The sequence below is a fragment of the Akebia trifoliata genome, chromosome 9, assembly GCF_017979445.1.
Source record: "Akebia trifoliata isolate Shusen 1 chromosome 9, ASM1797944v1, whole genome shotgun sequence".
Taxonomy (NCBI): domain Eukaryota; kingdom Viridiplantae; phylum Streptophyta; class Magnoliopsida; order Ranunculales; family Lardizabalaceae; genus Akebia; species Akebia trifoliata.
Genome location: NC_141383.1, coordinates 14,770,475 through 14,784,619, shown reverse-complemented (window position 1 = coordinate 14,784,619; position 14,145 = coordinate 14,770,475). Strand labels below are relative to the sequence as shown.

General features: G+C 33.2%; 1 protein-coding gene across 1 annotated transcript; it reads left to right on the top strand.

Moving 5' to 3' along the window:
* The first annotated feature begins 3,270 nt into the window (after positions 1 to 3,270).
* Positions 3,271 to 9,217, top strand: LOC147394366 (LEAF RUST 10 DISEASE-RESISTANCE LOCUS RECEPTOR-LIKE PROTEIN KINASE-like 2.4). The gene is made up of 3 exons (XM_086454674.1): positions 3,271 to 4,063; positions 7,855 to 7,881; positions 8,023 to 9,217. The coding sequence occupies exons 1-3, from the start codon at positions 3,307 to 3,309 to the stop codon at positions 9,114 to 9,116; spliced, it is 1,878 nt and encodes a 625-aa protein (XP_086310800.1). The 5' UTR covers positions 3,271 to 3,306; the 3' UTR covers positions 9,117 to 9,217.
* Positions 9,218 to 14,145: the final 4,928 nt, after the last annotated feature.

Sequence of the window (14,145 nt, the reverse complement as noted above, 5' to 3'; positions counted from 1 at the left end):
CAATCCTTAAAAAGAATTACTATAGAAAAATGGACTAGAGGGGATCTGCCTCCCTTGTTTATAGAGTATTGATTTTTTAACTCAACCTGACAAAATAACTCAAAAACTCACTAATGTGGCATATACAAGAATAATAGATTTTTTACCCTCGAGATATACAATTACACACGTTTATGGAGATCTACAATTTTTATATCTCGAAAGAAAGGTTTGCAGTTTTTACACGTATCACGTGAGTTTTTGAGTTAGTATGTGAAAGTTGAATTAGAAAATCATTACACTTGTTTATAGAATAATGATTTTCTATCTAAAAAGTCTTCACTCAGTCAATAATCGGCTACGTGTGACAAACATGGCAGCATAAATCTATTTTTTTTATACACAAATACACGAGGTGATTTGCATTTGTGTATCCCAACCAAACAGATCAATGATTCCGTGTCTGTAACATTAACATGTTAGGCGAGTATTGACTAGGTGAAGACTTTTGGTTAGAATATTATAAATCATGTCGAAGACGAGTTGTGAAAAAAAGTTCACCTGAATGACATCATACAGCTGTCGTCATCACCACTGAGAACTATTTTATCATGAGAGCCCACTTAAAGGAATGAAAAGTCTATGGTGGCTAATGCTTCTTTGAATGGACATTATTTTCGGTATACCACCTTTTTTACTTTACTTAAATAATTGCATGGAGTGGGTAATCTCCTTTTTATTTTATATTATGGGTGATTTAGACATAGGCCATTACATTGTGATAAATATGGCATGCTCCATTGATCAGGTTCTACTCGAATACTAATAAGGATGACCTAAATACCTTTGATCTTTAGTCAAAACTCCCCCAAATGCATCGATCATCTTTAACCTCCAGATATAATTTTTTTTTTTTTGTTTTTTTTAACCTTTGCTTTCAACCTTACAATACTCTATCCTTTAACATTCCAACCCTCAAGAACAAAATAGGATTTTATGAAATTGAAAAAATGAATTTTACGATAGAAAATATAGGACTTTCTAAGAGAAGCTGAAAATGAAATTGAATAGATTTAAATAATTTTAAGAGATATTAACGAAAACTTGATCAACTTTTGTTAAAATTACGATTCTAACTTTGTTCATTTTAATTACCAAAATGTGAACGATGATGATAGTGGAGGTTTTAAAGTGACAATTTCGTAAGTTTAAAGTGATCATCTCACAAGTATCAAGTGACTATCTGGTAGGTTTTATTATTTTTACCTAGATCATCACTATACAAACTAGCGAGATTGGGGGAGGGGGGAACAAGTTTGTCACTTTAAACTTGCGATCCTATCACATGAAAACCCTACAATTTCACACTTTCATGTTTTAGGAATTAAAATGGGCAATTAGCAAGAATCATAATTTCGTCAAATTTGTCTCACAAAAATGGTAATTTATCCAAGTGGTTGAAGAGCTTGAAGGTTGTTGATTTTTGGGTGAAGATTATAAATAATTTTAGGCTTAAGTGTGAAGATGAGGGCATTTAAGTCGTTGTACAAAACTATTTTAGAGGAGACTGAGATGAAGGGGGTGTTATCAATTTAAAAAAATAAAATGATTTATAAAAAATACCAAACCATGGAGGGTCATATCTTACGTCTGAATAAAAAAAAAGTAATATAAGAGATACCCACGTCCCATCAATTTAGTCTTCTAAATAGACTGCTGAAAAAGACTTAAATACCCTCATCATCAATCTTTTCCCAAAAACTCTTGATTTTTTTTTTCCATGAAACATTCATTTTCCTCAAATTGTTCAATCTATATCATATATTTTTTTAATTCTACGTATCCTTATCTTTCAATTCACTGTTTTCAAATTGACATTAACCCTTTATACAAAATCTTCTATTTTCCATCAAAAAATGTGTAGTTTTCTACTTCACCAAAATTTCTATACTTGTTTCTTCTCAAAATTACTCATCTTCAATCTATATGTTCAATTAATTTTCATCTATTCAACCACATTTTTAATCCTTCATTTCCTACCTTGCATTAACCCATTGTCGAAAATCTAGCTTTTTCTACCCAAAATTTTTTAATTTTAAACTTTTGCAAAAACTATTATCTTGCCTTAAGATTTGAAGCTTGAAGTACATAGTATTAGTCTTAAGGCTATAAATCTTACCCAAAGAGATTGAATTAAAGATCTTAGAATGTAAGTCCAAGATGAGAGAATTTAGGTCATTTTTATAAGGGAAAATGCTAGGCTCTCCTTCAACATGGTGATGTTTGGGATTCTTACGAAAAATATATCCCCTAGACTGAGGTTAGAACGATCATTTTTATTAGTCTCTCAAAGACCATCAAGATCAAAGGAGGCATATAGTTTGAAAATAGAAAAGGCATCTCAAATTGGAATAATGCTAAAGTGACCTCAAGTTGGAGCCACATATCGCACTTCTAGACATGAAAGTGTATGAGAACCATAGATGCTTTTCATAGAAATACAAGTGAAATGGTTCATATCCATAAGTACGATATGAGATTCCAGTTTGAGCTCACTCTAACATGACTCATTTGTTAACATGTGCCCTAAGGAGACACACATTACAGTACATTTAATACACCGGAGAAATTAGGGGTGTCAATGTATAGTCGAAAATCAAATTCGAATTTGAAAAATCAGATATTATCTAAACATTTCGAATATCTAATTTGATTTTGGATAGTTTTATTTGTTCGAATCCTTATCAGATACAAATTCGGATATTAACATTTCGAATCCGATAATATCCGATTTGAAATAATATATAATATATATTACTTTATTTGATTAATTTTTTATATAAATAATATAATATATATTATTTTATTCTATTTATTTATTACATAAATATTTTAACATATAATAAGTTTTTTTTAATATTGAAATATCAGTTTGACAAGGAAAAATTATGTTTTTTTATATACAAATTATTTGAATTCAAATCAGATATTATCAGATATCTGATAGGATTATCGGATTTGAATTCGGATAGAGTTTTAGAACATCCTTGATGATTTAGTGCTTTGAATTGGGTGTTCTAAGTAAAATTTGGTGCAGAAATAGAAGAATTATATATATATTTTTATATTTGTTTTCCTTCTTTCTAAGTCAAGCCAAGTCGCGTGTGAATCAACCCTTCTTCTTTGAACGTTCCAAGAAAATACAACTCAGCGCGTCTGGGTCCCTCTCTATTATGCCAATAAGAGGACCTCTCTCTCCTCTTTACATCTCACACTCACTCTCATCCTTCTCTTCATTTCTCTTCTCTTCTCTAAGTTAATTTCAAAATGAAGCTAAATCTTCCCTTTTTAACTCATCTCGTTTTCTTCTTCTTCTTCATCCATCTTCCAACATCTTTATGTGCCAATGATAATAACTGCAGTCTTTCATTCAATTGTGGAGACATCGTAGGCATCACTTATCCCTTCTGGGGAAATTTCCGACCTGATTATTGTGGCCACCCCAAGTTCCAGCTCACATGTCAAAATAATTTCACTCAGATTAAGATCATGTCGGAAACTTATCGGGTCCTAAGTATCGATCAAACCGCTAAAACTATGAGAATTGTCCGAATCGATTTCTTATATGGTTTTTGTCCTTTAAAATTTGATAATGACAGTCTCGATTTCACTCACTTCGATTATACTGCCAATGATGGGAATCTCACCTTGTTCTACCATTGCACTTCTGCGATTAACAATTTCCGTTACCGTTGTCAGGAAAATAAAATGGGTGCTGTTTACGCTTTTATCGGGTCGGATCCTATGAGTCTGCCCCAAAACCTTCCATGTGAGAAAAGCATAGTTTCGGTTCTGCGATCAGCTGTGGATGATAATTCTTCTACTCTCAATACAGTTTTGAAGGAAGGGTTCGATATAGAGTATGTGGTGGACGATGCAATCTGTAAGAGATGTGTGGATTCGGGTGGGGGATGCGGATATAATTCGACTTCGCTTAAACCCATTTGCTTTTGCTCTGATCCAAAGAGCTGTACTACTACTTATGCAATCCTTCCTCCTCCTAATTCCATCAACAATCGATCAGGTATGGATCTAAGCACAACTCATCTTAAGTTAATTTCCTTCAACTACCATGCATGGCATGGTTTTTAAACTCGGTATTACGTCTCGTCTCGTTCAGCTCCAATAACGAGTTGACTCGGACGATACGTTTTGTCTCGTTCGACATTGAGACAATGGTTTTTAACCATTTAAAAAATCTGAAAAATTCTCAAAAAATTTAGAAATAATTTCTATAAAAATTAATCCAAAAAAATATATAATTAAAAAAAAAATCGATTTGGGAGTGAAAGAATTGAGGGTTGAGGCTTTAACTCGTTTGTATCGATTAACTCAGACAAGATTTTGAAAATCTCGTCCGATACATCTCGTTTAACTCGCGAGTTAAACCATTATTGCACTGTCTCGTTCGTATCACCCGAGATAATTGAAAATATCGTCTGAGATAACTCTCTTATCTCACGATATACGGTTGTCTCATAACACTTTGTGAGTTGGTTTCATTGGGCTCCGATACCGACTTAACTCAGACGATACATCTTGATCTTGAATGAGTTTAAAAATCATGATGCATGATTTCAAATCTCGTTAAAGACCGAGCCATGTCCTAGATGACTCACTTGAGTCATCTTAGTATCTTTCATGAAGGAGACGAATATAGACCATGGTTTTTAAACTCGTCCGAGACCAAGACGTATCGCCCGAGTTAACTCGGTATCAGAGCTGAACGAGACCAACTCACAAAGTTTTTTGACCGATTTTTACGTCTCACGTACAATTTTTTCGGGTTATCTCACGAGACGTCTCAAATGTATCGAAAAACTCGTCCGAGACAACTCGATATCAGAGCTGAACGAGGCGAGACGCGATACCGAGTTTAAAAACCATGATATAGACAAACATGGTGTCTCAAATGTGCCATTTCTCGTGAGATTAACGAGATGCTTTGGATGAGATTTTGAAACTCTGATTTCAGTCATTTGGAATTTTCTATATTTTTCTTAAAATAATTTTTTTTCTTTTTAGCATTTAAATTATATTTACTAAATAAAATATGATTTTTTGACAAAATATTTTCTAATCTAACTTACTTTTATACAAACAATTTATAATTATTTTCATATAAATATATTTGAATAAATAATTGTAAATTGGGTTAAATGGTTTATCTCATCTAAGATGAGTTCTGAGACAACTCGATCTCGTTTATGGACGATACGAAACATCAAACGAGGGGTATCAATGGGGTTGGGTTTGGGTCGATTTCATGTAAACTCAGAATCAAACTCGAACTTAAACATCGATGTCGATTTCGGGTATGAGATCTTTGGAACCATAATCGACCCAACAAATACCCAATACCAATTAGGTACTTGTGAAGATAAAAATAAAAATAATAACAATTTAACTTAATTACTAAGGGTTGTTTTCCTTAAATGGATTACAACATTAGCAATCCAACACCGTAGTCCTCTAAATGTCATCTTAAAACTCAGATTAAAAAAGAATAAAATTAAAAACATTTTTACTGTCTTGATCCAAGATTTTAAGAATGGACAACTACTGAACTTCAATCTAACTTGTTTTAAAATTAAACGGTGAAAAATAATTTTTTTTAAATATTTTTTTTCTAAGTAAATAGAAATTTGTTCTCTACAACTCTAAATCATTGAATCATGCTGTTTTATATCTCAAGGTGAGTCCAAGGACCCTTAGTAATGGTAAAATCCTTTCTCACTTAGTAAGACTAGTCGGATTCTTCTATTTGTTTCTATTGTTTGAAGTTCGAATGACGTGTTTTAATCTTTAAAAGAATTAAAGATGATTTTTAAAAAAAAAAAAATCTGACTTAGAAAATAGAAAGTGTTGAGATTAGAATTAAGTTAAGTTTTTTTTTTTTTTTTTTTTTTAAGATATTGAATATTGAAATATTTCTCCATAATTGGATAATCGGGTAATTGGGTACCATTAACACCCTACACCAATCCGAGTTTAGAAACCATGCTACCAAGATGGATGGAGTGAGTCATCTTGTTATCATACTATTGAAACAGATGGCAACACCTTCTCAGGCTATATTCTCACGTGACGAGATGCAGGGGCGGATTTAGAGTGGGGGCAGTGGGGGCACTTGCCCACACAAGAGTTTTCAAATTCCATGGAATAATGTGCTATTACGACAGATTTCATTAGCGGATAAAGAAATTTATCACTATTACCCCCACAAATTTTTTTTCCACTCTTAATTACCCCCCACAACTATTTTTTTTCACTCTTAATTGTCCCTACAATTTTTCTTTTCTACTCTTGGTTGCCCCCACATGAGGAAAATCCTGGCTCCGCCCCCGACGAGATGACTTGAACAATATTTTAAAAATCTTGGCCGAAATAGCTAAAATGTGACTAGAATTAAAAGAACTATAATTTTTTCCACATAAAGTTATAATCGTAAAATCAAATTAATGATTTATCTCGTCTATCGAGATGAATCATCGGGAGACAATTCGATCTCCTCCACGAACGAGACCTTCCAAAGCGCACCCAAATAAAAGTAATAAAATACTATTAAATAAAAATAAAAAAAATTAAAAAAACACTTTCCTAAGTCAAAAAGGTTTACTGACCACATCTCCTTTTGGAATCCAGAATCATGCTTGAATTCTTTAGTCTTTAATTTTTTTTGGGTGGGGGTACTTACGAGAGAATAAACTTTACATCGATTCACACAGTGACGATGTGGATGTATGTAAGGAGTTATAAATGATTTTCATCGAGATATGAGTAAATAATATTTATAGTTCTTTGCTCACCTCCACGTCAACGATGTGGGAATCGATGTCAATTTTAATGTTATTCCAGCACGACTCAAATATTTTTCAACCCAAAGTGGAAAATCTCTCAGGACTAAAATTTATTATGTGAAAATGTGAAATAGTACAATTGAAAATCACATTCGTTGAGCCACTTGAAAATTACCCAAAGGACCCTTGGAGAGGGACATCTTTCTCAATAGCCCCTAAGTTTTCAGTAGTTGCTTGGCAGGACATGTAGTTAACTTTTTTTTTTTTCTAAATGGTCCTTAGACCTCATCTCCAATGGTTCTCACGATAGAATGTTCTAACCATTCGAACTCATCGTTTTCATTCAAAAATTGAATTTTTGACATCTTAATCGAGTTTTGAACACTCTATTCTATCATAAAGGATTTTTTCAAACATTTAGAAGATGTATGTGAAAAACTATGATCTTTTCACTTATTTTTTTCTTAATTTTTATATGAAAATCGACAAATAATCATTTTTTTGGTTGAAATCATTTAAATTAGTCGTTATCTCAAGTTTTTAGTCAATCTTTCCATGTATTTTAATCGAAAAAACTCAAAAATTGAAAATGAGTGGATTTTACCAATGTCAAGTTTACCACTTTTTTTATTTTAAAAAATGGTGAACTCGACAATAATTAAAAAAAAGCGTCGAGTTCAATGATAAATAAAAAGTAGTGAACTCGACAGTAAATAGTGGTAAGTTTGACAGTAAAAAATGTGAATTAGACACTAAATAAAAAAAACGTCGAGTCCAACAGTAAAAATTATGAACTCGATAGCACGAGAAGCCATTAAGAAAGAAAAAGTTTATTAAATATCCTGTCAAGTTAACACGCAAAACTGAAGGACTATTTAGAAAGAAACCCTTTCACGAGAGTCCTCTAAGTAATTTTTCCAATTTTGAATTACTAATCATATTGCATGAACATATAAGTTTGAATTTAACTTATTCATGCTTGAACTAACCCTATGTCTTCTTAATTGTTTTGCAGAAGATGTACAAAAGAAGGCCTCCAAAGGTAATATATCTGTTAAAGTCATTTCTTTTATGTTGATTCTCTTTCACCTTATTTTCTTACTATCTTTTTACTTCCATAATAATATATAACACCCAAAGAAAAAAAATATTTAATTTTTGTGGTCGTTTCTTTTGCCTATAGGTTCATCGAAGCATGTAACAGTTGCTGTAGCTACAATCGTAGGTGTATTATTTTTTATAGCTACAATCGTAGTTATATTCTGTTGTTTGAGAAGGGAATGTTCTTTAGTTAAATTGGTATTCGGGAAGAAGACGGGTTTAGAGGATTTGGGTCCAAAAAGTTACAAATATTCAGAAATCAAGAAAATGACCAACAACTTCACTGAAAAATTGGGCGAAGGAGGTTATGGTGATGTCTACAAAGGAAAAATAAATGATGATACGGTAGCTGTGAAGGTGTTGAAAGAAATGAAAGGAGGTTTTAAAAATGAGATTGATACCATTCGTAGGACTAGTCATGTTAATATTGTCACTCTGAGAGGTTACTGTATTGGAAAGGAAAAAAGCGCTCTTATCTATGAGTACATGCCCAATGGATCTCTTGAAAAATTCATATTTGGTGAGGAATCATTACAGGAACGTTCTCAACTCGGATGGAAGAAACTATATGATATTGCAGTCGGCATTGCTCGGGGATTAGAATACTTGCATAATGGTTGTAACTCTCAGATTCTACATTTTGACATAAAACCTCATAACATTCTCTTGGATCAAGATTTCCATCCAAAAATCTCTGACTTTGGGCACTCGAAACTATGCCATGAAAAGAAGAATACAGTGTCAGTAGAGCATGCTAGAGGAACTCCAGGGTATATTGCGCCAGAATTGCGAGATCCAAAATATGGAAAAGTCACTCGTAAGTTGGATGTATATAGCTATGGAACGATGGTGCTTGAAATGGTCGGAGGAACAAAGAACCTTTACTTAGAAGCAAACGCTAGTGATACATATATATCAACATGGATCCAGAAGCGTGTTGTTCAATCTGGGAATCAAAGATTGCTTCAAGTTATGACTGAAGAAGATACAGAAATTGTAATAAAGATGAGTGTAGTTGGTTTTCGGTGCATAGAAGAAGATCCTTCTAATCGACCTGAAATGAGAAAAGTATTGGAGATGTTGGAAGGAAACCTTGCAACATTGCAAACTCCGATATTGAAGATGTTGGAAAGTAACCTTGCAGCAGTGCAAACTCCACCAATGCCTCCGAAATAAGATCATTCTTCTATAATGTATCTCTACTTTCCTTCTTGTGCCAGCAAGTTTATATCTTTTTTTCTTCTTTGTCCTTTGTTTTTTTTTTTTAGTGGCAGGGAGTGGTTTGTCTATGCTTGTTTTGGTAATTCAAATAAACTACTATAATATCGTCTTGTAGAACCTTTTATCGTCTCTCCAGTTTCTTGTTTTAGGGAGAACAACATATCGAAATCTCAATGTTGCTTCCAATTACAATCAATTGGCGCTACCAACGAGCTAACTGAAGTTGACAATAACGCCTTTGGTTAGTTGAACTTAGGAGACCACATCAGAGCATTTCTATGAAATAGGTAATGTGAGAAAAAAAATGACACATCAAAGTGTCATTCCCTTCCCAAGAGTTGTGAATTGCTCCTAAAGTAATAGATGCTCTAAGAGATCGATAATTTGACCCATTGAACTCTTAGAATTTGAGGGAATTGGAGCTTCTTTGACGACTCATACTCTACGTCGGAGTCATTTGTTGGTAGTTTTGAATTTTAGCTTTCCATCTCTTTCTTACTTAGTTTCTGATTTTGCATTGCAAATGAATGTTTCCGTTTTCCACGCTTGGCATTGTTGGAATCGTCATTGCAAAAATTATAGCTGTCTAATAAGCTCTTAATTCATGCAAGCATATTTGCAACGGTTCGTTTCTCCTGCTTGGCATTGTTGGAATTGTCATTACAAATATTCTAGCTCTCTAATACGCTCTTAACTCATACAAGCACACATACGTACGAGGTTGCTATCTTAAAAAGAGACGAGGATAAGAAGAAGTATAATTTTAATATTTTCATGAAAAATGAGAGACGAAAAAAATATCCACATGACTTCAATGAAAAAAAAAAAAAAAAAACCCCATGCCTCTAGTAAATGTGAAAGGGGAGACTCAAAGCAGTATCTTGAATGATTTTGAAGCTTTTTTTTTTCGGTACATTTTCTAAAACCCTTACACTAATCCATAATATTAAACTTCAACATATTTCTAGGAAATATTTCCATTTTCATAAGTTCCAACACGAAATTTAACCAACAGTTTTTTTTTTTTATACATTTTGATGGAAATCACTATTCATTTCACAAAATATTTAAACGAAGAGTGAATTTCAACCGAAATATCAAACTTTAAGTATTAAATGCAATATTTTAAGTTATAGTAAACATCGACCGAAATATTCTTTTTTGAAAAAAATCATAATTTCCTTTAGAAAGAACTTGGAAATTACACATTGCATTTACTAATAAAATATTACACATAACATTCATCCGTTGGTATAAATTAATTATGATTAGTTAGTTATCTTATCTATTTTATCTTAATTTAATATATTCTAAGCATATTAGTACGTCTATATAAGCACGTAAATAATTAGCCATGTTTTAGTTAATTGGATTCATTAGCAACTCATGCATACTTATTTAAAAAAATATGATATATAATGTAGGAAAGAATTTCTCACTATAACCGTACCTTGGCTGCCTTTCAGGATTAATTTTGAATTGGCGACACCTTCCTCTTGACTTCCGTTCTTTTGCTTGACCTTCTTTCTTGAAAAGAAAAATCTCCGATGCCAAAGTTAGATTATACAGAAAATCTCAGGCTTTTTTCTCTTCCCTTCTCTAGGTTCGAGGTCATACCTCCACTACATGTTGTTTCCCCCTTTCATAGAGCCTTTTTCCCCTTTCTTCTCCACGTCCTTGTCAACTTTCCTTCTTTGAAAAGTTAAACGTACAATCCCTTAAAATTAGGGATATCTCTAAAATCTCGCATTCAAAACCCCATGATTCCAGGGATCCTCACGCCTTATCCTCTAGCGTTGTTATTATCCTTTTTTAGTTTTGACCCGACTTATACTGACTTGGGAATAGGGATAGCCGAACCACAAGTGTACTTCCTACCTATAATGCATTCTCCTATTATTAGGGATTTTACTCCTCCACATATAACAACAACGCAATTTAATAGTTTATTCATTTCAATAGTTTATACATTAAGTTGTATGTTGTTAATTTATAATTCTTATTTCCATGTAACAAAATATTGTTGTTCTTCAGTTTCAGACTCCATATGGTTTTTTAATGTATCTTGATGACTTAATGGGTGTGTTTTAATGCCCATTTTATCACTCACTTCTTATAGGGTCAACAAACATTTCTTCAATATTGCCATCATTTCCAAAAATTGTATTAATTTTCACACTAATCGAAATATTTTCATGAAATATGTCCATTTCCATACTAACCAAAATAGACAGCATCCATTTAGGCAACTTTCAAATTAAGAGAGATACTATTGACACCCCAACTTTAATTTATTACATCCCATTTATAAAATTAAAAATAAATAAGTGAATGGCTTAGACTAAGTAAAACTTGGGGTGCCAATAGAAACTCTTGGTTCCTTTGCTAGATCTTTATTTTTTGGGCTTAGGATTTTATATGAGCCTGATCATAATTGTAAACCAGTAAATGTGCTTGAACGAATGTTATAAAGTTGAGATTACAATTTAAGCCAAACATTCTTAATATTTGAACAATATGTTAACTGGGATGTGATAAATAATTTAAGAAATTGGTGTAAAAAGTAAAAGTTGGGGCACCGATAGTAGCTCTCTAAATTAAATATAGTTATAGTTTAGTGATGGATAAGGGAATGCAGTAATTACCATACAACAGCACTCCTAGTCTCTTTTGGATTTTAGTGCTTAACATTGTAACTTTGGTATCTTTTTCTTCTAAAAATATATATATATGAAATGTTCAGCACCCTAAGCTTTACCTTACACTTTAACAAGTGTGTTTTGTCCTACATGGGTCGAAGTTTTGGATTAGGCTGATTTTTGGTGAGGATGCCTCATAACCCCATAAAAAATGGTTTCCAAAAAATGGATGGTCCACGAGTTTTCAACTCATAACCATGGGACTAAAAATTTCGGAATGGGCTGATTTTTGGTGAGGACGATCTACTAATCATAGAGATCATCCTCACCAAAAATCAGCCTATTTCAAAACTTCTAACCCATGTAGGACAAAACACGTTTGTTAAAGTGTAAGGTAAAGTTTAGGGTGCTAAACATTTCCTATATATATATTATAGAAAAAAATGATACCAAAGTTACAATTTTAAGCACTAAAATCCAAGAGAGACTAGGAGTGCTGTTGTATGGTAATTACTGCATTCCCTTATATACATACATATGGGTAGTGTTCAATGGCAAACTTTTTGGCAAAACATTTTTCAAAACATGAGTTAGAGGTCTTGAAATGAGCTGATTTTTTGTGAAGATGATCTCTACGGTGAGGAGATCATTCTCACCAAAAATCAGCCCATTCCAAAACTTCTAACCCATGTTTACAAGCTGAAAAATCGTGGACCGTCCATTCTTTGTAAATTGTTTTTTATGGGGTTAGAAGTTTTGGAATGGGCTGATCTTTGGTGATGATGATCTCCTCACCATAGAGATCATCCTCACCAAAAATCAGCCCATTCCAAAACCTCTAACTCATGTTTTGAAAAATGTTTTGCCAAAAAGTTGACCATTGAACACCCCCTATGTATATATATATATAGGGTCCTGTTCAGCACCCTAAGCTTTTCCTATATATATAGGTCCCGTTCAGCACCCTAAATTTTACCTTACACTTTAACAAACGTGTTTTGTCCTACATGGGTTAGAAGTTTTGGAATAGGCTGATTTTTAGTGATGATGATCTCTATGGTGAGGAGATCATCCTCACCAAAAATCAGCCCATTTCAAAACTTCTAACCTCATAAAAATGGTTTACAAAAAATGGACGATCCACAATTTTTCAACTTATAAACATGGGGCTAGAAATTTTGGAATGAGCTGATTTTTGGCGAGGAAGATCTTCTAACAGTAGAGATCATCCTCATCAAAAATCAACCCATTCCAAAACTTCTAACCCATGTAGGATAAAACAAGTTAGTAAATTGTTGGTAAATGGTTGGGTGCTGAACATTTCCCATACGTATATGGGTCCCACTCAATGGCTAACTTTTTGGCAAAACATATTTCAAAACATGAGTTAGAAGTTTTGGAATGAGCTGATTTTTGGTGAGGAGATCATCATCACCAAAAACCAGCCCATTCCAAAACTTCTAACCCCATCAAAAATAGTTTACAAAAAATGGACGGTCCACGATTTTTCAACTTGTAAACATGGGTTAGAAGTTTTGGAATGAGCTGATTTTTGGTGAGGATGATCTCCTCACCGTAGAGATCATCCTCACCAAAAATCAGCCCATTCCAAAACTTCTAACTCATGTTTTGAAAAATGTTTTGCTAAAAAGTTAGCCATTGAGCACTACCCTATATATATATATAGGGTCAAACATTTTGGCAAAACATTTTTCAAAACATGGGTTAGAGGTTTTGAATGGGCTGATTTTTGGTCAGGATGATCTCTACGATGAGGAGATCATCCTCATCAAAAATCAGCCCATTCCAAAACTTCTAGCCCCATGTTTACAAGTTGAAAAATCGTGGACCATCCATTTTTTGTAAACCATTTTTGATGGGGTTAGAAGTTTTGGAATTGGCTGATTTTTGGTGATGATAATCTCCTCACCGTAGAGATCATCCTCACCAAAAATCAGCCCATTCCAAAACTTCTAACTCATGTTTTGAAAAATGTTTTGCTAAAAAGTTTGCCATTGAACGTGACCCATATAGGGTAGCGTTCAATGGCTAACTTTTTGGCAAAATATTTTTCAAAATATGAGTTAGAAGTTTTGGAATGGGCTGATTTTTTTGTGAGGATGATCTCAATGATGAGGAGATCATCCTCATCAAAAATCAGCCTATTCCAAAACTTCTAATCCCATCAAAAGTGATTTACAAAAATTGGACGGTCCATGATTCTTCAACTTGTAAACTAGGGTTAGAAGTTTCAAAATGAGCTGATTTTTTATGAGGATGATCTCTTCACCATAGGGATCATCCTCACAAAAAATCAGCCTATTTCAAAACTTATAACCCCATCA